The sequence below is a fragment of the Diabrotica undecimpunctata genome, chromosome 9 (assembly GCF_040954645.1).
Source record: "Diabrotica undecimpunctata isolate CICGRU chromosome 9, icDiaUnde3, whole genome shotgun sequence".
In the NCBI taxonomy this organism is placed as follows: domain Eukaryota; kingdom Metazoa; phylum Arthropoda; class Insecta; order Coleoptera; family Chrysomelidae; genus Diabrotica; species Diabrotica undecimpunctata.
This window is the reverse complement of record NC_092811.1, coordinates 66186735-66212749: the sequence shown is the minus strand read 5'-3', so window position 1 is coordinate 66212749 and position 26015 is coordinate 66186735. Positions and strand designations below refer to the sequence as shown.

At 32.5% G+C, this 26015-nt stretch overlaps 1 protein-coding gene across 1 annotated transcript; it reads right to left on the bottom strand.

Moving 5' to 3' along the window:
• Positions 1–17383: 17383 nt before the first annotated feature.
• Positions 17384–18598, bottom strand: LOC140451026 (uncharacterized). Its single transcript, XM_072544738.1, has one exon. It carries the CDS (start codon positions 18596–18598, stop codon positions 17384–17386), a length of 1215 nt encoding a protein of 404 aa, XP_072400839.1.
• Positions 18599–26015: the final 7417 nt, after the last annotated feature.

Here is a 26015-nt window from a genome sequence, read left to right as displayed (position 1 = left end):
AGACCGGTATTTAATTTTAAATGCCAGAAGGCAGCCAACAATCACAGCACCCGAGCTGGTTAATGATTTACAGCTTGCACATAATGTAACAATTAGCAGCAGTACTGTAAGGAATCGTCTCTATGAAGCCCATCTTCGTAGTCGGCGACCACTGAGATGTCCATCTCTATCTAGAGGCAATCGCGCTGCAAGATTAATCTGGTGTCAAGAGTTTCAGAATTGGACTGACAATGACTGGGCCACAGTTTTGTTTAGAGACTAGTCTAGATATGGATTTCATCCAGATTCCCGTCGGACAAGAGTTTGGAGACGACCCGGAAATGGAAAACGATTACGACATCTTCAAGAAGTGTATGCATACAGAGGTGGTACATTAATGATATGAGGCGGAAACATGATTGACGGAAGAACTGACCTCATTTTCCCACTTGGCTTTCTCACAAGTCGGCAATATTGGGACACTATTCTTGAACCTGTTGTGCGGCCGTTTGCTGCTGCTGTTGGAGAAAATTTTTACTTTATGTATGATAACGCTCGACCACATGTTGCGCTTATTGTAACAAACTGGTTGGATAACGAGGGTATTGATGTATTGCCGTGGCCAACACAATCACCGGACTTAAATCCCATTGAGCATGTATGAGACATTCTCCAACGAAAAATTACTCCACATATGGGCAATATCTACAATAAGTTTCAATGAAAAGAGCTTCTGAGAGAAAAATGAACACAACTACCTCAAGCAGACATTAACAATGTGATTCGGAGCACGAACAGTAGATGTAGAGCTGTGATAAACCAACGTGGTGGCCATACTTTATTTTAAGTTTATATGTCGTATTTTTGACATTTTATGGTGGTATGTGAAACATGGGTGATTTGCAATATATTTTTTTTGCTCCAATTTTCTGTTTTTTTTTGCAATTTATGGTTTTTGACATATTAAACAACAATTTAAACTACAAATTTTGTATTACTTGTTTTAAATTAATTAGAGATAAACAAAATACGTCTATTTATAAAAATATCCCTAGACTTTTGTGTTGTGTGTATATATATATATATATATATATATATATATATATATATATATATATATATATATATATATATATATATATATATGTTAAAAAGTGTAGGTGAGAGACCACATCCCTGTTTGAGGCCTTTTGTTGCGGTGATTGTTTTTGTTACAGTCTTTGTGTTATTTCTCTCTAACGCGCATTCTTCTCATTGCTTCCCATAGTTGTTTCCTGGGCACGCTATCGTATGCTTTCTCTAAGTCGATAAAGGTCATATGTGTTTCAATGTTTTTTTCTTTGTTCTTTTCAATCACCTGTATCATAATGAATATATTATTTAAACATGATCTGGCTTTTCGGAATCCGGCTTGTTCTTCGGTATAATGGTCCATGTGATGTTCTAGTTTTTCTTTTATAACTGATGAAAAGATTCTTGCTATTGAAAGCCTTACACTGATCCCTCTGTAGTTATTTGGTGACCTTTTGTCACCTTTTTTGAAAATGGAGGACATGTATGATAAATTCCACTCATCGGGAATCTTCTCTCGATGCTTCGAGAATAGAATGCTTCTAGAACCTGCTTCGATTTTATTGAACAACATTCGTATAAAGGATACTATCCTTGCTCCTCCATATTTCAGCAGTTCCATTTTTATATGTTGCCTGGTCCTGGTGCTTTAAGTCCGTGTCAGACGGTCAAATATTTGATCAAACTAGTTTGACCAAACTGACGTAATGACGTCATAAGTACAGTTTGTTCAAATTTTAAAAATCTAGCAGTCACACGATCATTCTAATTTGATCAAATTTTTATTGACAGCTGTCGAATGACGTATGTCAATGGAATTAATTGCCTCTTTCACTCTGCTTTCACTTGTTTATTTGTATAGTTTGTGATTAATTTACAATTAAAATTTTTCTTATTCACGATGAAAATAAAAATACTGAAGGGAGTTATAACTTGTTTAAGTATTGCCACTGTTCTGGCATATCAGGCTGGAAGAGTACAAAAGAAAAAACGTAAAATGTGGGCTAGACCTTGGCTTCTTCGACGAAATGAAAGCCCTTTTAACAATGTTTTATCCATAGTGGACAACGAACTTAGAGTAGAAGACCCTCTAAGTTATAAAAATTATTTGAGAATGTCTGAACAGTCCTTCCAAAAATTACTAAATTATGTCCAAGAAGACATTGGCAAAAAAAATACATCAATGCGTGAAAGCATTAATAGTGCGAACAGGTACAAACCAATGACTGAATTAAGAGTATTTATGTTTAAAAAATATTGTTCTTTACAGATTAATGGTTACTTTACGCTATTTAGGCACAGGCGAAACATTAAAAAGTTTAAGCTACTCCACGAGAATTGCACACAAAACACTTAGTGTAATAATAAAGGAAGTAATGGCTGCAATCATAAAAAATTTAGAAAAAGAATACTTAAGGGTTTGTATTTATCTATATAAAATGCACAAAAGTAGATGTTTGAATTTGCTTAAGTCAAAATAGCAATTCAAATTGTTTTTCTTGCAGGCACCACAAACAGAAGAAGAATGGCAGGAAATTAGTAATAAATTTAATAGCAAATGGCAGTTTCCACATTGTGTAGGAGCTATGGACGGAAAACATGTGAAATTTCGGCCTCTCAAAAAGGATGGAGCATATTATAGAAATTATAAAGAAACTGACAGCATTGTACTTTTTGCTGTAGTAGATGCAGATGGACAATTTCTTATTGTAGACATAGGAAGAAATGGTGGTATTAGTGATGGAGGTGTATTTCAAAGGAGTGCTTTGTCTGCATCATTGACAAATCAAAGCCTTAAATTACCTCCTGCAAAATGTTTACCAGGGCGTGATAAACCAATTCCTTATGTATTTGTAGGAGATGATGCATTTCCTTTAAAAGAAAATATAATGAAACCCTATAGGTCTCATAGTTTAACAAACGAACAAAGGATTTATAACTATAGAGTCAGCCGTGCTAGAAGAACTGTAGAGAATAGTTTTGGTGTTCTTTGTAATAGATTTCGTATCTTACTAGACACAATGAATGTCAATGTCCACAAAGTTTGTATGATTACAAAAGTATGTTGTATTTTACACAACTACCTTTTAAAAACCTCTTCAATATATACAGAGAACCAGGAGGATGAAGATTTGTTAAGTAAAATGCAGGGAATTAGTAGGCAAGCTGGAAATCGTTGTACTACAAATGCCAAAGATGTCAGGATAGAATTTCAAGATTTTTTTAATAGCAATGGTGCAGTTAGCTGGCAGCAGTCAGCTGTAAACAATTTTACCACATAAATTATTTGACTTATTTTTAATGTAAGTCTTAGTTTATTCTTATTAAATAAAAACAGTTAAATCTCAGACAGGCTTTTATTTTGTACATTCAAGTATTTACACTTATTAATGATAATTAATAACACTAATTATATAAATTAGTGTTACTAATTATCAGTGATCAAAATAAATAAAAATAAAACAAGTGCTATAACAAAATAATTTCTTATTAACAATATTTTTCCCACTGCCAATGGCACAGCCCCAGGAGACTACCAACAGGTTGTAAATCAACAGATGCGAGGTTTACCCACACAAATGCAACCAATCATACCACAATATTTATCTCAACCAAATCCTTCACCATTTCACATTCACAAAAATGAATAGAGAAGTCCTGATGAGGGAAAATGTAGAAAACGAACAAAATGGTGACTATTGGCTGCAAAAGCCACTGAACACAAACAGCTCGTTTAGCATGATCACTGAAGAGAGCAAAGAAGGAAATGATCAACAAAATAATTTAAAAAATATACCTAAGCCACCATCGACAACCATATATAATGTAGGTGTAGTACAACACCTTAACCATATTGTTAGATAAAACACATTCAGTAACTATTTAAACAAATCACAATATGTACTGAAAACCATCAGCTATGAAACATTAAAGGCTTAAGTCTTCGTTAAGATATTGATTAGTGAACTTGACAAAAAGAATGCAATATCAAGTTCATACCCAAAAGAGAAAAAAAACTTCGATTTATCTTAAAATGTCTGTACCATGGAACATATCTTAGTTAAACAGTACTAGTTATGATGCAACAACTGATAAAACTTGTGAATTTACAGCGGGTCAAGAAGGAAATGAAATAGCGTCTTACTTATTTACATGGGCAACTGAAGAATTACTAATAATCAGCCTACTGATGTACCGACTATTTGGACAGATAATTGCAGTGGACAAAACAGAAATATGAATATGGTTTTTATGTATTTGTAGCTCTTGAAAAAAGTTTCTACTGTAAAGACAGTCAACCACAAGTTCTTATTTGGCCGGACACACCCACATGGAAGTTGATGGAAAACACAGAATAATAGAGAGAGCTAAAAAACAAATAAAAATCAACACCATATTCACTACAAATAATGATTGGGTAAACTTTATTGCTACATGCTCAAAAAAGACTTCTTTGATTTTCTCTTCTTGAGGAGCAAATACGCCCCATTTATATCAAGAAGAAGAACACAAACAACGAACCATTTCTAATATCCAATGCAGTGTAGTTACAGCTTCGAAAAGGCGACAGTAAGCTATACTATAAAAGCAGTTTTGAGGAAGATTCATTCTACATTCATGCCGGAGGCAAGAAGGGATTAATATGACATTGGCAATTCTACAAATACAGGCACACAAAAAGAAAATAAGCAATGAAAAGTACAACGACCTCATGAACCTGATGCAATGGATCCCTGAAGAGTACAAATCTTTCTTTGAAAACCTTCCACATGGTGAACACGAAGGCAACTTCCCTGAGGATGACTTGAATGCCCTTGAATAATTTTTTTCTCCTTACCTCTTTGACAATAATGTTCAAAATTAATTGAAAAACATTGACTAAATGCTAGTTTTTCATCTATGTTTGTTTATAATAATTACATGTTTTTAATAGTAGCACATGAAGTTTATTTCTAGACACCTTTTCCTAGATAAGTAAGTCCTATGTCCTATGAGGCATTTGTTTAGAGACAAAATAAAGCAAGTCCAGGAGAAAGTCCTACAGTAGGGTTTTGTGTGGAGCCACAATAACATTTAGTCCAACCATTAGTGTAAAAAGTCCACTTTTTACAAAATGGGATATAATTTAGTAAAAAAAATTAAAAAATAAATAAAGGATACTTATTTGTTAATAATACAAACAATAGTTTGATGGTAAATTAAAGTGACAGCTTTGTAATTAAGCAATTGGGCAACTCTTTTAGTTTTTGCTCTCTCCTGAAAAGTTGGCTAAATGTGACTTACATTTGTCTGGTTCTGAAGTACAGATATTTGAGGCAGTAAACATACACAGTATAAAACATTACACATAAAAAATTCCATTACCAATGTTTTATTTGACATCATAGTGAAGAAAAATAACATCAAAGAAGTATATAAAATAGAAAATCTAGAAAACACTATCGTCAAATGTGAACAACCTCATACCAGAAGAATAATCCAATAATGTACAAGACTACGGACATAAAACGACCTACTGTCATAAACAATTCAAATGTGTAATATGTACAGGCAAACATGAATCTAAAGAATGTCCCCAAAAATTATGTGACAATAAAGTAAAATATATCAATTGCAATAGGTGACCACACAGCCTGCTATGAATGCATTGAATCTTTAATAAACTAGGAATATTTTACAATTGCTACAAGTAATACATTATATGGATGTTAACATAGTATGAATGTTAATATTAAAATATTAGAAACATTAAAAACACTACATAGAATTAATAAAAATCAAATCAATCAAATAACAAAAAAGCTAATCTTAAAGTAAAAAAAAACCTTTTATGTAAAATCTGTGACATAAGATAAAATCATATAATTAACATAGTCAATGAGTTTTTATATTAAAAATAAAAAGACATGATACCGAGTCAACAAGCAACTGCAGCAGAAACTATAACCTACCTTAAAGAGAGAACAGAAACATGCTACCACATACTCAAATTCATATGACAAAACATAGATAAAAAAATGTTTAAAATTAACATCATTCACTGCTATCCTCACAGTTTGAAGTAAACTTTAATAAAGTTCTTAAAATAGAATTTTTACACTCCTTTTGGGTTATTTTTGTAAGACTCCTAATCTCACTTGCGACAAATTCACCAAACGTTGTCAAGGAGTCCTCACTAGAAGTTTGGCTTAATTTTAAAACAGCCTTAGAGAGTTCTCTCAGTGGATCTTCGCCATCCAACTAAAAAAGCAAAAGTAGGAAGTGATTAAGTGGTTTACCTACATCACGTGACTATTTTTTTTTATTATTACTTATTATTCATATATTGTATTTTTGACTGATTGTGATTATTTATTATACAGGTGATTATTACTTACATTTGCATTTATTAATACAGTTTCATTGCCACTTGTTTTTTCACCCATATTACAATCGCTTTCCCTAGCCGTAAATTGATCTTGAAAAAACAAAAGATCCTCAAAACACCACAATGAGATTTTAACCGAATCACAGCCTGAACCACTTGGTGTTTTGCGAAGCTTTGTTAATTCCTTGTTGAACTGGGTTCTCAAAGAATTAATTTTTTGCTTGATATCCTCAACTACAAACAAAGTTTAATCATTAAGAAGTACATTATCACTAATAAATGTCAGCTTACCTGAAGTATTTGGCCTTATATCATTTAATTTTAAAGCAATTTCCGCCAAGCATTGCTGACGAGCACATTTTTTTATAATAGTGAGGATGTTTCACATTATATAAATTGCTCCTCTCTCTATATAAATCTATTAAAGCCGAAACTTGCTCCTGGCTCCAAGACATTTTAAACTATTTTTCTTTAAACAGCAAATAGCAAAATAGAAAAATAAATAAAAACCACACACTATCAACAAAAGAAATGTATCTAAACTGTTGTGTTGATGTTGATTGTCATTTGTCGTTATAATATTTTGCGACCAATCAAAATTAAAGTTTGATCAAACTGACCTTGAAAAATAGAAGATCCTCTATTTTTAGAGGATTTGATCAAACTCAGGATGTGACGTCATATGCTGTCAATTTTTTGGTTTGGTCAAACTAGTTTGATCAAATATTTGACCGTCTGACACGGACTTTATTGTTTTTGGATTTCTTTAGTGCTTTATTTATATCTTCCTGTGTGATTTCTGCTTCCTCAGTTATTATTGTCACAGGGTCGTATGAGATATACTCCGGTGTATTCTCCTGCAATCATTTTGTGTAATGCTTTGTCCACTCTTTTGATGTAATTATCTGTATGGTATTTTTACTTCGTTTATTACTTCTGATGTTTTTTATTTTTTTCCATGCTTCCGTTGATCTGTTATACCCTATCGTGTTGTCTATGTCTCTGCACATTCTCTCCCAGTATTCGTTTTTCTCGAGTTTTATTCTTTGTTTAACTTGTTGTCTGAGGGTAAGATATTCTCCCCGTGTTTCTGGGGTTCTGTCGTTTAGCCATTTATGAAATGCACTTTTTTTTCTTTTAACCCGGTATCTGGCAACACCAAAAATAGATGTCGCAAAATTATTTTATTGTGTATATAATCTTATATAACTCTCAAAAACACACTGTGGTACAAAAAAACCGGAAGGAGATAGGGGAAAGTGGTTTTTGAATCCGTTGCCTACAAGCAACATTGCCAGTCAAGAAACACTATTTGATACTGATAACTTCACTAATGAAGATCTCAAAATTTTGTTAATCATAAATAAAAAACTGTTTAACTAAAGGACATTTTATTGATTTAATAAAAAAATTAAAAGTACCTAAGACTAAAAAATTATAAATATAGGCCTAATTCTAACGGTGGAATGATAAAAAGCAATTTTTGTTCGGTGTAAAACAAAGCCGCATGTTACATTTTTCACACTGCACAGTTGTATAGCCAGTTTTACAAAATCTACATCTTCCTTTGGCGGTATAAAGTGGCCAGTGACCTAACGCATCTGTTCTGGTAGCATCATCAGGTCTTACAACAAGAGGGTGGCGAATAATGTTATCTGTATTTTCTATACTTGATGGACGACCTCGCTTTACTTTGTTCTTTCCAGTGTTGGACAAAGACCTAGCTAGTTCCATTCTAAATTTCTTGAGAGGCATAAAATTTATATTATTGGCTTTACTGTCAATTTGATATAATATCCAAACATTTATAATACAGACATCTAAGAGCCAGGTAACTATTGGAAAGTACCATCTTTTACTACGACTTGGACTTCTGTAAAGACCCAATAAAGAGTTAGCTTTATCCACTCCACCCATGTGTTTATTGTATTGAGTGATTAGATTTGGGCATGGCACGTTTATTTTTCTTTTGTGTTCTTTAGAATACCTTTGTACATGATTAACTGGCTCAACCCCACAACCAGTGCTAGCAAGAAGTACACATTTGTTATATGCCCATTTGACAACTATAATATTCTTTTGTTCATCGGATTTATAAACATAGGAACCCCTGCCACGTTTTAGCAAAACCTTATCAGTATCCAATGTGCAACCTGCTATTCTATTTGAGCGAATAGTGCGCAAGCTAAGGATATTATACTTTTCCTTCAAGTAATCAAATAGTCTCAAACTGGAAAACCAATTGTCACAAAAAATCATTGAATTCTGGGGGTCATCCAATGTTTTACATAGTGCAATCACTGAAGATGCACCGACACCCAAGGATTGTTCTTCTTCAGAAATCTGATTGATAGTTCCCTGTAGTTGTGAAAATGTCGAAGCTCCTTGGTAAGGAATGAAATCGGCAATATATCCTGAAATACCTACCCTTACAAAGAACTTGTAACCCCATTTATGAGGCTTATTTTGTATGTATTGTCGTAAATTGCCACTGTATGTACCTTTGTATGCAACCATAGCCTCATCTATGGAATATTGGTTTTCGAACTGATACTTATAACAATTTGTAGAAATATGATCTAAGAGGGGACGAATTTTGAAATAGCGGTCTTTCGTTTCTGAAGTTGCTTCTAAGTTATCATTGAAATGGACCAGTGTTCTCAGTTTTTGAAATCTTTTTAGGGACATAACATCAGCAACAAGAGGAATTCTTGAAGAAGTAGCCCAATAATCTTCTATTGCTGGCAGCTGTATTACCCCCATAAAAATCAAAATGGAGAAAAAGTCTGTTATTTCGGAAGTATTTGTGTTGACACTTAACCCAGTTTTTTGAGTACTGTATAAATTCGTCTGTTATACAATATTCTCTATTAGATTTAGTGAAAAAAACCTCGTAAAATACTCAAGAGGCAAGGCTACCTCTACTGCATTATTGCCTATAGTTGGATTTTCGAACGGAATGGTTTCTATGTCACTTTCAGACCAGTTATAATTTACTGACTCCACTACTTTTTTACGTTTTCTTGGTGGTTCTTCATGATCGCCTTCTTCATTTGTTTGATTAGCCTCCTCTTCAGTTAGCAGTTGATGATTATGAGGTGCATCATTTTCATCTAATTCTGCGGCAATTTCATTTATATTGATGTTTTCAATTTCTTCATCATACTCCTCCATATCAGACAAATCAGAGAGATCAGGGTTAACAGGAACAATACACGACATTTTGGTCTTTTTTCCATAAAAGGAGGTAGTTGATATTTCATTTAAATTTTCCATATTGAAATCTTATACTGAAAAAAAAGTCAATTACTAAACTGACAATGTTGCTTCAGAGCCACATGATGTTTGTTCAACAAAATAATATCATTACTTACCGTATACAGCAAAAAATAGCAGATAATTACACTAAAACAACCTTTGTTTATATACCAAATAAAAATTCAACCTCATAGTACTCCTAACAAACGGTTGATAATAAAAATTATGACACACCCACTTACACGTAGGTCTCTACTGGTATCCTCTTTAGTAAAATTATTTTTTTCAAATATCTCTATTGAATGTTAGATGTCGCCACCAGGTTTATATAACTAACACGACTTGTTGCTTACAATTATCATTGTCACATAACAGCTATATAAAGTAGAAATTGATTTAAGAGCTTATAACGACAATGTTGCCTGAGAGTATCAAAACCAGATACCGGGTTAAGCATATTTTCTAAGTCGTCGCTGTATTTATCCAAATATGTATTCTTATGTTGTTCAAATTTACTATTATTAATAAGACTATTTGCATCATGTACAGAAGCTACTACTACCTTAATTCTGTTCCTACCAATTCACCTTACTTGAAGGATATTAGAAATTCCTAGTTTTTTGTACAAAATATGACCTATTGTAATTGGATGTAAGTGACCAAGATCGGTGCTATCTATCCTTTCAATATACACAAAAATACTTTTAACATTTTACTTATCTGACTTTATGTTAAATCCTCTATTTTTAACGGTACCACGTTTTCTTCAGACTCAATTACTTCAGATGACTTAACAATATTATTAAAGGCACTTAAAAGTATCCTCGAGTCAATGCGAGTCCCCATAGGGGAAAGTAACAAATTTTTAAGCACTATGCGAGTATGTTTTTAATAAACACTACAATTTAAAAAAAAACTAGCCTAATAAAATTAATTTTAAATTACGCGGTATTGCTTTAAATCCAATGAAATAAACTTTAAAATGCGGATAGTATTTAAAAATGCGTATCCACACTTTGAAAGTTATTTGACAATTTATGCAATACAAAGTTATTTAAACTATTTATTAAGTAAAATGCTTATATTGTTTTAAAATAATTAGAATGAGAAATTACCGAACTTAATGCCATTTTTTTAAAACTATTACTATTTACTACAATTTACAGCAACCATGCGTTATTCTGAGTACAAACTCTACGAGAAATTACTTTGCAATTTTAGATATATTCAGTTACAGGGTATTAGATGACCTGTATTAGAGGTTCCTAGAATTTTCTGTCGGGTTGGGGTTTTGTGTATAGATGTATAACTGTTTTGTTAATCGTTTCCAGCGAAAATCGGAAATTCAGTTTTTTTTGCAGATACGGGGTCTTAGAATTACACGGACATACATAATACTGATTACTTTCAAGACTTGGCATAGCCAATGCCAGCAATGTTTTATAATTTGTCTGTTTAATAAATTTTATATTAATTTCTTCAGTATTAATTATATATTCAAAAACTGCACATAATAAAAGTATAAAAATTTCATTTCATCTGTGGCTACTAATAAGCCAATTACAAAGCCCTTTTGTAAATAATCAAAGTAATTGTCTCTAACGGTAGTACCCACACTATGTACAATTACGTTTTTGCATTCAGCACATATGCAGTGTGTAAAAGCCAAATGGAATAAATTCATTATTTAGGTTACTGTACATATTTATAAAAAATCCCGAAACACGTCAAATTTAAATTATAACTTGACATTCTTTAACGTGAAAATGCAACCCCTACCTTCAAACCACTTGGAATGACAGGTATAACCCCCAATTTTTAAAATAGGAAGTATAGGCTTGTGATATATCGTTTGAAAGGTCTTTTCATTCTCCATTCAAAAATGTTGTCGCTTTCAAGTTTATTAAGATTAATTAAGATAAAATAAATTAAAATCAATTCGGTGGTTACCGAAATTCGCTACAATACAATCAAAAACTAAAATGTAATGCAAAACGTAATAAAATGTAGAACACGAAAAAGAACTATGAATGTTAATGAAGTAGATGTTCAAAATCTTCACCGCGAACGTCTTGGCAACATCCTAATCTCAAATAAAACTGTCTTCTAACATTATTTAACATAACAGGCGTGATCGACCTAATCGCAAGCGTTTTTCGTTCTTTTAAGTCATTTAAATCAGAAGGTTTAGTTTTGTACACATGGCTCTTCACATATCTCCATAAAAAGAAATCTAATAATGTAAGATCAGGTGATCGCGCTGGCCATTCAATCGATCCTCGCCTCCCTATCCACCGATTGGGAAATATTGTATCGAGGTACTGCCGGACATTAAGTTGGTAATGTGGTGGTGTTCCATCCTGCTGAAACCATATCGTATTCGCTGGAACTTGAGGGTTTCCTGGATCAGGATATAAATTTGCCAACGTTGGAATGACATAATTTTGAAGTAGTGCCAAATAATTGTTGCCATTCAAGTTGCCCTCAATGAAAACGGGACCAATGATATTGTTTCCTACAATCCCTGCCCAAACATTAACCTATTGAGGGTATTGTGTGTTCTTCTCTCATCCAGTGAGGATTTTCCGTGGCCCAGTAGCGGCAATTTTGCCGATTATCATGACCGTTAAGTGAAAAAGTACACTCATCAGAAAACATAACGTCTTCTAATTGGATAATATTGTTATCCAACATGTCCATCATTTGCTCACAAAAAAAAGTTCTCCTATCAAAATCGTCTTCCATGAGCTCCTGAGTAGGTATTATCTAATAGGGATGCAATTTATTTTCTTTTAATATGTTTACTATCGATGTATGGTTAGCATTGAATGTAGTGGATGCCTGTCTACTCGATGTATGTGGATTTTCCTTAAACTCAAGCAACACATCTAATTTGAGTTCGTCACTCAGTGCATTGGCAGCTGCTTTTTTTATCTGCCTTACATGACCAAACTCGCGAAACTGCTTCTCTATTTTACTTATTGTTCCTTGGGATATAGGATATTGGGATATAGTTACTTCCTGTTGTGTTCGGGTGTTATCTCCGTAACCAATCATTTGTAAAACTGTTATTTTTTGTATTTCCGTTAATCTAACCATTTTTCAGAATTTAATTGAACGAACTTTTTACTTAAATTAAAATACTGACAACTTAAATAAAACAATTGACTAATGCGTATTAAATAACGTTGCCACGGAAATTCTTTAAAGTTGTTTTATTGGTTACCATCTAAAAACCACATTGCTATGGTTTTTGTTCACTTTCTCATTATCAAGACCTAAACGGGAAATAAGTTTTGAGTACATTTTAGCGAATTTCGGCAACCACATGATTTTAATTTATTTTATCTTCATCATCCAGCCTCAAGAGTCCACTGCTGAACATAGGCCTCTTCCTCATGTTTCCAACCTCGTCTATCTTGCGCCGCTCTCATCCAGTTTTTATCGAGTCTTCTTAAATCGTCAGTCCATCTTGTAGGTGGTCGACCGACGCTTCTCTTGTCTTCCCTTGGCCTCCATTCCAATAACCTCTTTGTCTATCGCCCATCTGTCATTCTGGCTATGTGTCCTGCCCATCTCCATTTTAGTCTGGCTATCTTCTCGATGATGTCAGTCACTCCGGTTCTTCTCCTGATGTCTTCGTTGGTTATTCTGTCTCGCAGAGTTATTCCTAACATGGACCGCTCCATTCTTCTCTGCGTGACTCTCAGTTTGGTAGCTGCTGCTTTAGTTAAGGTAAGTGTTTCTGCTCCGTAGGTCAAGACTGGGAGGACGCACTGATCAAATACCTTTCTCTTTAGGCATGTGGGCAACTCACTTTTAAAAGTTTCTCTCAGTTTTCCAAATGCTGCCCACCCAAGGCCGATTCTTCTCTTCAGTTCATGAGTCTGGTTATCCCTGCCAATCATAATTTCATGTCCCAGGTATTTATATCTATCTACGAGTTCTATTTCTTTTCCACCAATACTGATGTTCTGGTTGGGTACCAAATTGGTCATGATTTTTGTTTTCGAGATATTTATATTTAAACCTACACTTTCTGTAGCCACAACGAGTTCCTGTACCATCTCTCTTGCCATACCTAGATCTTCAGCTATTATAAGTATATCATCGGCGAAACGTAAGTTGTTTAGATATTCTCCATCTATTTTTATTCCCTTTGTCATCCAATCCAAATTCTTAAAAGCATGTTCTAGCACCGTATTAAAAAGTTTAGGTGACATTGGGTCTCCTTGTCTAACCCCCCGTTCTATTTTTATGCGATTACTGTTAGTATGTAATCTGACAGTGGTTGTTGCCTGCAGGTATATTTTGTATAATAATTTAGTATATCTATAATCTAGCCTGAGTAGATAGCTAAGGGGGCGGGTGGAATCAAGAATACAGCGAAATAGCGTGGTACAGGCAAAAAATCCTTGATTTTGTAGTCTGAAGGGGGTTTGTGGATCAGCGTTGGGAAGTTGATGGGGGGCTATGAAATCATAATGTTTGGCTTTAATGGGGGAACTGTGGATTATGATTGTTATATAGGGGAGTATTAGTAGTTCTTGGAGTATCTAAAAGGTCCTGTGGGTGTTATTCTGGGGGTTGGCAGTAGGTTTGGATCAAATTTCTGAATATTATGTGTATTTTGGAGTATAATGTGATGCAGTTGGACGTCATGAATGAAAATTATGTTGGGTTTTGAATCACGAATGATATATCCGACCTTTCTGGGTGTATGTATGTATGTGTGTGTATGTATGTATGTATGTGTGTGTATGTATGTAAAAAATAGAAAAGAAATATAATTCTATTTTTTTTATTGTTTTAAAATGTATGTATGTATATCAGTATACTAGTTTTCTTAGAATCACACAGTTTAGGTTCGAAAAGAATTGTTTTATTGATGAAAAGTAGGCTGTTGTATATACTACTAATAATAATATTTAGTTGTGATTAAATATTTACTATACAAGTACATATTTGCTTTAAAATGTTCAGACCAATAATTTTGTATAAATTATTGTTAAGAATTTACCTGGTATTAAACAAAACCAATAATATAATTTAGTTGTGATTAAATATTTACTAAATATCCAAATACGTACCTGCTTTAACAAAAATGTTATTAAGAATTTTTACTTGAAACCGGAGAGAAACAAGTCCATTAATTTATTATTCATTAAATATTGCAAAAATAAATATTTGCATTATTTGGTTAGATCAATAATTTTTGAATAAATTATTATTAAGAATATTAACCTTTAAGAGTATTAACAAAGAAAGTCATTATAAATTGACTTGTTTATTGGGGAAACAAGTCCATGAACAAATGTTGAAAAAGATGACATTTTAATCTGCATAATATTATAAGAACATTATGTCGATAAATTTTTAAATATTTAATTATATTGTATAATAATTCTAAGTAATTCGTATGCAAATCACATTCATATTAACATCCTTAACTGTATATAAATAGGTGCACAAATAAAAAAAAATCATTTTATTTTGTCTTTAAACCACAATAGAAAAGAACAACTAATCTGGTAAGTAAAATCATTTTTTATATATTATGTAATTACTATAATTTACACTGATAAACAAAATTTACATTTAGAAATTTGTAGGTATTTTATTACTGTTTTATGTTCTCATGTTTCGTTGCAAATTACTGTCTTATTTCTAAAACAAGGAAATAAAAGAAAAAATAGTATTTTTAGTCCGAAATAAATAAAAAACATAATGTTCTATTTAATTTTAATAAAATATACATTTTATATAAAATAAATAAACAAATATTGCCAAAATGAATACTGCTACAGCTCTACTTGGGATTCAACTTTTTCTAATTTATTTCGCACATCGACCTTGTTTTATTTCCAATTATTGTGACTTTTCCCGCATTCTCCTCCATAAATTAAATATAATTCCTGCAATCATTATTGTTAGGCAAACTGCGATATAATACAAGATCAAACTAGTACACTGCTGATTTGTCCCAGATTCGCAATTTATGATTTTAGTCCACAAAGTCTCAACTATTTTTCCATGTTGCTTTAAAAATCTAAGTTTAAAGTTTATACTATCTTGTGGTATTGTTGTGTTCAGAGTTAGTGAAATATTTGGAACGTATATAGTCATTTTTGTCCAGTTAGAGCAGGTTTCATAATGATTTCCGTGGTCAAAACAGATCCAGACTTCTTGAGTATTAAACGGGTGCGAAAGAAATAGCGTATTGTTTATGACTGCAGTTAAAAGTATATATTGTACATCCAACATTTTCCATATCACTAAAAAAAAAATATCTATTTTCTTCTATTTATATAGAGAGTTGAGTGTAAAAATTATGCTTGAATGGATCAAAATGATTAATACATTTAGAAAAATGCACTTATAGTCCATTTTATTTTTTTCACGTTTCTCGATTGTTTTGCTGTCACTAGTTTCCGTTTTGTTATTTTTATTGTTTTTTTCACAACGTTTTTGATTTATTTTGTTGTCACTAGTTTCCGTTCTGTTGTTTTTATGGAAAAGATTGTGTATATTCGATGCAAACGTACAATTAGGACTGAATTTTATATTTTCCTTATAAATGTCGTCATTTGACATCCATCTATAAATTTCTACATTACAATGAAAACATTTTACAATATCTTGTAGTTGTAAAAAATAAAAGCCATATGCAGCCAACTCAATGGCCGATATCAGTCCTTTCCAGTTTTTAAACGTCGATAATCTATAATAGAAATTAGTTAAACTAGTTGTGTTAAAATCATTGTGATAAAAGCCAGCTATATCGTAACCTCTTTCTTTATCACACATCGTGAATACTAATAAAATTTATAAAAAATATTTGCCTTTATATGATACAGAAAGGGTGGGGAAATAAATAAAACATGTTATTTTTTTTTTTCAACAACTTATTGCATAACAAACGTATCGAACAAATAATATAAATTAGTTAAAGCACACATACATAAATTGTTGGTATGTCCCATACATTTCGGCAAAGACATTTGGAGACTAGGAGTTTCTTCCAATTCATATACTTTATCTTTCAAGTAGGTCCTAATGTATTCAGCTTTTTCTTTTCCTTTAACCATTACGACTGAAGCGTTTTTTGTGTGAAAATGTAAAATATTGGAAAACTGAAACATTGGTGTGAAACCGTTTTCCCATTGTAAAAAATGGTAGTTGCTCGATAACCAATTGGCTTTTCGGAAATCCTCCAAGTCTAATAGTTTTTTTGCAAAAGGAGGTCGAAAAATATAATGGGATGCTTGTTTTCCATCGTATATGGCCAATTCCTTAGGAAAAAACTTTTTCTTACCTATTGTAAAGCCCTGAACGTCAACGACTACTCGCATATTTGAAGTTGTCGTAACTGACGTATAGTTGTTTTGTAATTGAGATATATTTGTAGGTCTTGTTTAAGAATTTTCAATTTTTGGAGATGCTGCTTACGCAATCGTTCTTTAAAAGAGACTAATTTAACAAAATTAAAATAACAGAGACGATGTCGTAAATTTGGGAATAACTTATTATTATTTGTGTATGAATTCATTAAAAAAATTTCAATCAGAAAAGAAAAAGGAAAAATGTATGTATGTTTGTTTGTAAAGTCTGTATGTCTGTTGGTGACTTTCGAAAAATAAAAAAAAAGTTTATACTTGTCTTGTCTCTAAAAGTCTGTTAGTGACTTTCGATAATTGAGAAAAATGATTATACTTGTCTTACAATCTTTGTTAACGGGTTGTAATAAAATTTTTTCTCATGTAAAATGAGACAGTACGCTGAGATATTAGTACCTATTGGCTTAGTAGTTTCAAATTCAATTCTCAGAGTAACAGATCCACTTTGAAGAACTTCAGGCTGACGAGAGCAATCGATATGTACTATGGGTGCTTTTTCCTTAAATTCTTGTGGAGTTAATAATGGTTGATTACTTGTTAGATGATAATAAGATTCTTGAAAATTTGCAAACATTTCATATAAAGTAGCAAAGCGGTTACTGTCAAAATCTAGCTCCAGATCATTGTACGGATATCTGTTAGAATTTAGAAAAACACGAATATTTCTCAGGTTTAAATGATCAAATTGACTCAGGTCCTTTAACAAATTTCCTTTTCTTCCGTGTTGTAATGCAATAATAACATGCCTCGGGCTTTCTAATTTAGTAGATGTTTTGACAGGCCACGTATGTCTCGTGGAATTTGGTAAAGCAGGGTATTCGATTAGCTCCCAGCTTCTAAATTTAATGGGTAGCTCATTATTACTATTGAGGATTTTATTTAATATAATCTGTTGAGAAATCGAAGGAGTAACGTGAGGAACATGCCATGATAGCTTTAACAGCTTTATCTTTGGATGTTCTGTCTCATCTGTTGATAATACTGCGTCTATGTCATCTTTATCTCGAATCAGTACCAATTCTTGTCTCATTCCCATAATAATTTTTGTAAAATCTTCAAATATTCCCAACCAAAGTCTGAGCGGAATAAATAAATTAAAATTTCCTTTGTCATCAGTTAGAATGCGGTCTTTTTCATTTGGACACCACCCTGCGTTAATTAAAAGCTTAGATGTATTATCGTTTAATGACAAATAATTTTTAATAGTAGAAACTAAGCCCAGATTTCGTACGGAATCTACATTTACCCCGTTTAATTCATATCGGATTTCTCGAAACAAGTAGGCAATAGCGTTATTAATAAATTTGAATTTTGTTGGGACTTGATTTTTGTCGGTCAGTAGTTGACCTTCAATGTAAATATAGCTATTACTGGGCGCAGTAAGGGCGTCAAAATCTGTTATTATTATTCGGACCTCATCATTGTAGTTGGGAGATGCAGAATTGTACGGTTGATAACTATGAAATTGGCAGTTTTCGATTGATGTATCACTAAAGGGCTCATCGGTAACACTTAATAAATCCATTATTAAATAAGAACGTGAAAACCAAGCGCTTTCAAAAAGTTACGATTGCGTACGGTTAGCAGTTTGGGCCGCGCTGTCGAAGAACTGTAATGTTTTTTGTTGCGTTGTCGTCTTTTATAGTTTTGTAAATGTTTCGGAAAAGCAGCAGTTTTGTAAAAATGCAATACCATATTTGCTATTGAATTTTCCGCAAATGTAGACGTACGGTAATTTTTCACCTCGAAAATTGATCAATTCACCTGTTTGATCCAAAACTCGGACAGTTATGTTGTTAATAGTTTTAACACTAACGGGAAAATACAATATAGTAACAGGTTGTTCAACTATTTTATACCCACTCGGAACGGTCGGAAAGAACTCGTGAATAATATGAACAGGATCGGAATTTAAAAAGGAACCAGTGGCTATATTGCAATCCAAGAGAATTGTGTTTACTTACAAGATATTAACTGGAACTGAAGATGTATGTTCTTTGTTAGGTTCAAGTTTTATTTTTGGAAATCCCAGTAAAGATCCTATTGAATTATCTACACTAAAATCAATCCAATCGTTACTTTTCAAGGAAATTAGTGAAGTTATGGGATCTCCAGTAATATGAATTATTGTTTCATTACCTTCAATAAACTTATTTTTAATTATTTTTATAAGGTCGTTCATTTCGTAAGCTCCTGTGGGAATTTTATATTTAAATTTATTCTCGGCACCCCAAACGAGCATGTTATTAGTTTTGTCTACATTAGGGATAGTATTAAATGTTTCAAAATTTGATAATCCTATTTCATATTCCGAATTTTCCTCTAAATATATGGGTGGATTAAATTGTGCACTTAAAATTGAAGATGCACCGCTTAGCGTAAATGTACACGACAGTTCACAATAAAGGTTGATGATAAAATGAAACTTTTTAATAGTACTGATTATATAAGAATTTCAGACAATACTGTCCGCAGTGGTAAGAGTTAAAGGGTTGTATTGATTCATAATTATATTTGATGTTTACCCTACCGTTACTTTGAAAATATTTAACAAGCTCTATAGGAGGAGCTAAGTTACCATAGCTGTCAAAGTACGTAATTAAATCTTTATTTTTCGTATAAGCGGTCCAATGTGTACCTTTTCCAGATTGTTTGTCAAGGTTAATAATAGCTGATTCATATTCATTTATTTTTTCCGGCAATGAATCACGCATATATATTCCACAAAAATTAGGAATTACAAGCTTTTTTACATATTTGAGAAGATCAACATTGGTCATAATTTTGTCAGGTAACCTTACCGGGAGTTTTTTAAAAAAGGTTTTAGGTAAAAACCCTTACCTCCCTTTGATCGTTTCTTTGTTACTACTTTCTTCATTCCGTAGCCCTTATATGGCTTTAAGTAATACCCGGAGCCTGTCTTTTGATTTTGTTCCATTGCCATATTGTGCCTACGTTGTTCTTCAAGTCGTTCACGGCTTGCCTTGATATCATTTGCATTTTTTACGATGCCTGCAACTTCTCCACCCAAACCAGCGAGTGCTCCCAATATTGGTAAGAGTAGTGGAAGAAATCCACCTTTTTTTGGTGCACGAATAACTCGTTTTTTAGGTCTTTTTTTGAGACCCATTCTAAGTTTGCGTTTGCCTTTCATTACGTTAGTTACGAAATAAGCAGCGACCTTTTCCCCTAACTTAGCGTCCCTGGACTTTACCCTTTCCCACGCTTTATGTTCCAAAATTTGATCAGCTCTGTGTCGATCACCAATGTCTTTGTTTAAGGAGTAGGCTATATCGTGTTCCTTGCACGCTTCGTCCAAAGGATTAATCCCAGGATCTCTTCGTGCGAGTCGTTCTTTTAATTTGGTTCCAGCTAAAATAACAACAAAGTTAGAAATCGTTTTAATCTAAATAGATAAAAAGTAATACTAACGTCCGCAATAAGAATAGCCGCCTGGAATATGAAGTTCAAAAGGTAGCTTGTTAATCAAGCTATTTATCAGACCTTTTCCTGTGCGTTTTCGTGAAGCTCTGACAGTTTTCATGAGTATGTGATTCTTTATATATACTCGCACACCTTTTATACCTTCATTGTAAGTCATGAAGATCGAACGACAAAAAGTATCCCTGCCCGTACCTAACTATGATTTAGGAACTATACCTACTGTAGGAAAACATGGTCCCATCTTTGGAGGAGATTCGAAAAGAGCACTTATTGTAGGTCCGAGTGGGTCGGGAAAAACTAACGTGCTATTAGCATTGCTGGAGCATCCTAACGGATTAAAATTTGAAAATGTCTACCTGTATTCCAAATCATTACAACAAGCAAAATATCAGTATCTACGATCAGTACTTGAACCATTGCTAGAAATTGGATATCAAGAGTACAGCAACGCTGAAGATATACCACATCCGGAAAATATTAAAAACAACTCAGTTATTATATTTGACGACGTCGCTTCTTGTGATCAAAACATTATACGTAGTTATTTTAGTTTTGGTCGGCATAAACATACAGATTGTTTTTATCTTTGTCAGACATACTCGGTAATTCCAAAACAGCTAATTCGCGATTACGCCAATCTTTTAATAATTTTTCCACAAGATACTACCAATTTAAAACACATATATTTAGAACACGCCAATATCCATATGACTTGGCAACAGTTTAAAGATATGACATCTTCATGTTGGGATAAAAAATTTGGATTTCTTGTAATCGATAAAGATTGTGATGTTTCTTGCGGTAGATATAGAAAAGGGTTTGATTGCTATATAAAGCCCTAACAGTATTTTAAAGTTTATTACATCATGAACGATCAACTGGGAAAACAACTCGTAAAATCACGTCGAGCCATTAAGCGTAAATTTAGGCTTTTAAAAAGTGGTGACGACAAATCGCAAGTGGAATTGGAAAAATCCTACGCACCCCTTACTAAACCTATCCAGGAATTAGTAACAGCATTGGGCGACAAATCAATAAAAAATCCATTTATTAAACCAGAAGATATATCTAAAAAACAATATCTTAACTTATCTGATAAAATAAGTCCTATTAAAAAAAGTCCTTCGACTTTCGGACAATTGTCATTTGTATCACCTCCAGAATATAATAGCACTCAACTAGAACCCACTCAGTTTATCGGAAACGAAACAACATACGAAACAAGAAATGAAAGTGGAGAGTTACCAGATAGAACTCGAGAGGATCAATTTATAGACGATACTTTATCTCAATTTTATCAAACAATCAACAACCCAAATGTTCTTCGTGAATATTTCGAACAATTTACATCTCCACTTCCTCGAGAGTTTATCGAGGGACTTGTGCGGGATACTTCCAACAAGTACGATCATATATTAGGAATTTTTCATAATCCTATTGAGGATAAATTTTATATTGGAGATTCAGACGTTGAGTTTCATGGAGCTAATTTAAAGATAAAAAAAGTTAATTATCGAGGTACTGTCGGACTTTATGAGTTGCACAAGATCTTACTAATTATATAGATATTATAAAGCGAACCAATGCATATAGAAGAGAAAATAAGGAGGACCTACCAGTTCGCAAATTTTCCAGTGATATAAAAGACAAATGGCTTTTTATCGTTAAACCACAATTACATGTTTATACACGTCCTAGATCTGGTTCCATTCCATCTTCCCTTATAACTGGTGTACTTACTCGAAAAATGGCGACCAAAAAAGGAGGAAAAATGACACTAATGTCTTATGATACAAATCCCATTGACTATAAATATTTTGATGATTATAATGAACTTGTTGATAGGTTAAGATTACTAATAGCTTCTCAAAATGCCGGAAATACTGGTCATAATAACGAGATGGTTTCTATTCTAGAAGAACTACGTGAAGGTGGAATTATTAAATAAATATGCGGTTTTCGATCAATATTTTTTATTAACACAATGCCTCTTAACAAGTTCAACCAACATTACCTTACGTCTACAAGTTGTACTTCTGACAACGAAACTGTTTCGGCTTCTCCGTCTGTTTCTTCTTCTTCTCTTTTTTACATCTGCACACCAAGTGATTTTTATAGTACCTGTATCATTACCATTCGAGGTATTAAAAATTCCCTTGTTGATAAAGCTCATTTTGTGTTAGATAATAACACTATTACTTACACGTTTAGGGTAAGTGGCACTATCACAAATATTAGCTTGTTTCCAGAATCGTACAAACTTATTTATAAAAATAAAAATAAAAATATAGTTCAAGAACTTGATATACGCAAAAAGTATGATGTAAATGAAGGCGATAGTCTCCAATTTTTGCTTCCTAATCAATTTTTGCCACCCAATTCTGGCTTTCACTCAGATAAAATATTTTTGGAACTTGTACTTCTTTGTCCATTACAGAAAATTGAATAAGCGTATAAATATCTCAAACTAATTGTTTGATTTACAGTTTTATTATGCCGCTCAACAAGTTTAATCAACACTACCTTAATTCAAGCAATTGCACTTTTTCTGAAAATGATATTGTATCTTCATCAGATACTCCTCGCTTTAATTCAGCATTTTATATTTGCGAGACTTTTGATTATCACGTTAAACATTTGATTCGTATAAGAGGAGAAAAGAAACCATGTTTGAATAAGGAGCATTATATACTAGATAACGGACTTTCATCTTTTACATTTCCTTTAAATGGCAAAATTGAAAGTCTTACTATTTATTCAGCTGACGGAGATGTATTGCTAAATAATAAAGCTTATAAATTTAGTCAGTTGACTGGAATGTCAATTGAAAATGGGGATATATTAGCGTTCAATATAAGCAATCCATCCACCATTTGCATTGAACTGTTGTTACAGTGTCCACTAATAAAAAATGTCTAAAGCTGAAATAGTTGCCGAATTGCATAAGCCTGCTAGGATAAATTATAAGCGACGACTGGTTATTGTTAAAGGTCTCCATGATCTTTTACAGGCTGATTTGGCGATTATGACTTCCTATGCTAAAATCAATAAAGGATACAACTATATTCTATTTGTTGTTAATGCTTTTAGCAAGTACATGTGGGCGATACCGATTAAAAAGAAAACAGGTTTAGAAATCCGTAGCGGCATGAAGAAAATTTTGCAACAATTGGACACAATTCCAAAAAATTTACAAACTGACAATGGAACGGAATTTTACAATTTACATTTTAAACGGTTAACTGAACACTATCATATCAATCATTACAGCTCTTTTTCAAATTGAAAAGCAAGTATTACAGAACGTGCTATTAGGACGCTTAAATCGATGTTATGGAAACAATTTAGTCTACAAGGATCGTACAAGTGGATAGACGTACTTCCCCAACTGGTTAAAAAATACAATTCTACTCGCCATTCTACCACAGGTGCAATACCCAATCAAGTAACCGAAAAAAATGCAAAATATATTACTGCTTATAATCACCTGAAGACTGTTGATCCCCGAAAGCCAAAATTTCGTAAGGGTGACTTTGTTCGAATAAGTAGATACCGCCACGCATTTGCCAAAGGATACCAGCCCTTGTGGACAAACGCAATATTTACTATTCGAGACGTTCAACATACGAATCCTACCACTTATTTACTCAAAGATGCTGCTGGCGAAGAAATTAATGGAAGTTTCTATACCGAAGAGCTTCAGAAAACCAGACATCCTGATGTCTACTTAATTGAACGTATTTTACGTCGTAAAGGTTCAAAAGTCTTTGTAAAATGGTTAGGAATGTGCAACTCAAACAATTCCTGGATCGATAAAAAGAACATAATAATATAATACCTAATGAAATGTAATTTTTCTTTTTTTTAAATAAAACTTCAAATTTAAAAATAATTTTTTATTTTAATAAAACTTTATATAAATAAAACAGTTTTACTATTGTACATGTTTACGTAATAATAATATGGGATTAAGAATTTTTTCTACATCTTCAATTCGTTTTTTGAATCGATTTCTGTCTACAGCTAAAATTTCCCAATAAGGTTTACGCGCTGATTTATATGCAAATTGCCACGTAAACATGTTATGAACTACGTTTGCTTCTTCATTGATTCTTACAAATTTTTTATGTCGTCATAACTGCAATCCTGGTTCCTGAACAAGTTCTGGATGAATGTAAATTAGTTCCATCAGCCAACTATACAATAAAGGATTTACGTATTTAATAGATTTTATAATTTCTAATGATTCTTGAATAGGATCACTGGCCGAAACTGCTCCCATTTGTACCAGTTTTATATTATTAGCTAATTCTTGCCTTTTTGTTGTTTCTAACAAATGATTAATTAGTGGTAGAATTCTCCAAAGTGTGGAAACGGAATTGGCTCCAAGGAGTACTTGGGACTGACCAGTTGTAATTTTCACTGCTGAAGCATATCGCAACTGTTGAAATTCCAAAAAAAATGGACCAGCATCGATAGAATCTGGGATGTAAATGGACGATAAAAAGTCATCAATGGTTGATTTGTAAGATAGCAAGTGATTCCAGGTTTTTTCAGTTAACACCACAGTATTACTGTGACCCTTTATTCCAGATATCATGATACATGGAGCAAAATTCAACTGGTGGGATAAGCACACTGCGACATACTTTGATTTAGTCGGGTTTAGATAAAAGCGTCGTTCTCCAATAAATATATCGGTATTTGGAAATCTGGAGTTACACATTTTGATATGCTATTGTTTACGTTTCTACTTCTAATTCAGCGACAAACTAATGCAATATTTGCTTTCCTGTCCTTTTATTTGGTAAAGTGAGAGAGAAGGGGAAATATTGAGTATTTAATAACTTAAAAAAACAATAAATCGTTATAATACTTTATTATTGTTTACAAATATGGATCACAAATACCTTTTTTGATTTTAATTTTTTAAAACCAATAAAACTACTTGTTACATTTATCTACTTAATATATTCTTTTTGATTTACATAATAATTCAAAAGAATATTGTTTAATAAGTTTTTAATTCTAGTGAAATGGTTAGTAATCATATTTAATCAAAGTTTTCTTTTATTCTGTATAAATGGTTAGTAACATTATTAATGTAAAAAGGACAAGCATGGTAATTTTTTTTTGTTGTTGTTTTACGTTCGAAAGATTTTCTAAATATAAATCATAATGTACAATTGCAATAAATGAGTGTAGTAGGAAAAAATAAAACATCATGAAAATCATTTTAACAAAAATAAGTTGAGTAGAAAAAAAGATTTTTTAAGGAAGACTCGCTGTATAGGTCATCCCACTTAACAAACTTGTATTTACATTTAATATCTGAAAATCTTAAATTTCTTTCAAAGTCTCTCGCGCATTCTTGACATAAATTTAAATTGTATTTTTTAATATATACATATTCAAATTTTATAATATAATATAAACAAGTCTTACATTGATAACTTTCAAATTCTTTCATATACATATTTACTTCGGGTAAGGCATCC

Excerpts from the sequence above, each read along its gene's own strand:
- LOC140451026 (XM_072544738.1), bottom strand. The coding sequence starts at position 18,598 with ATGGATTTATTAAGTGTTACCGATGAGCCCTTTAGTGATACATCAATC.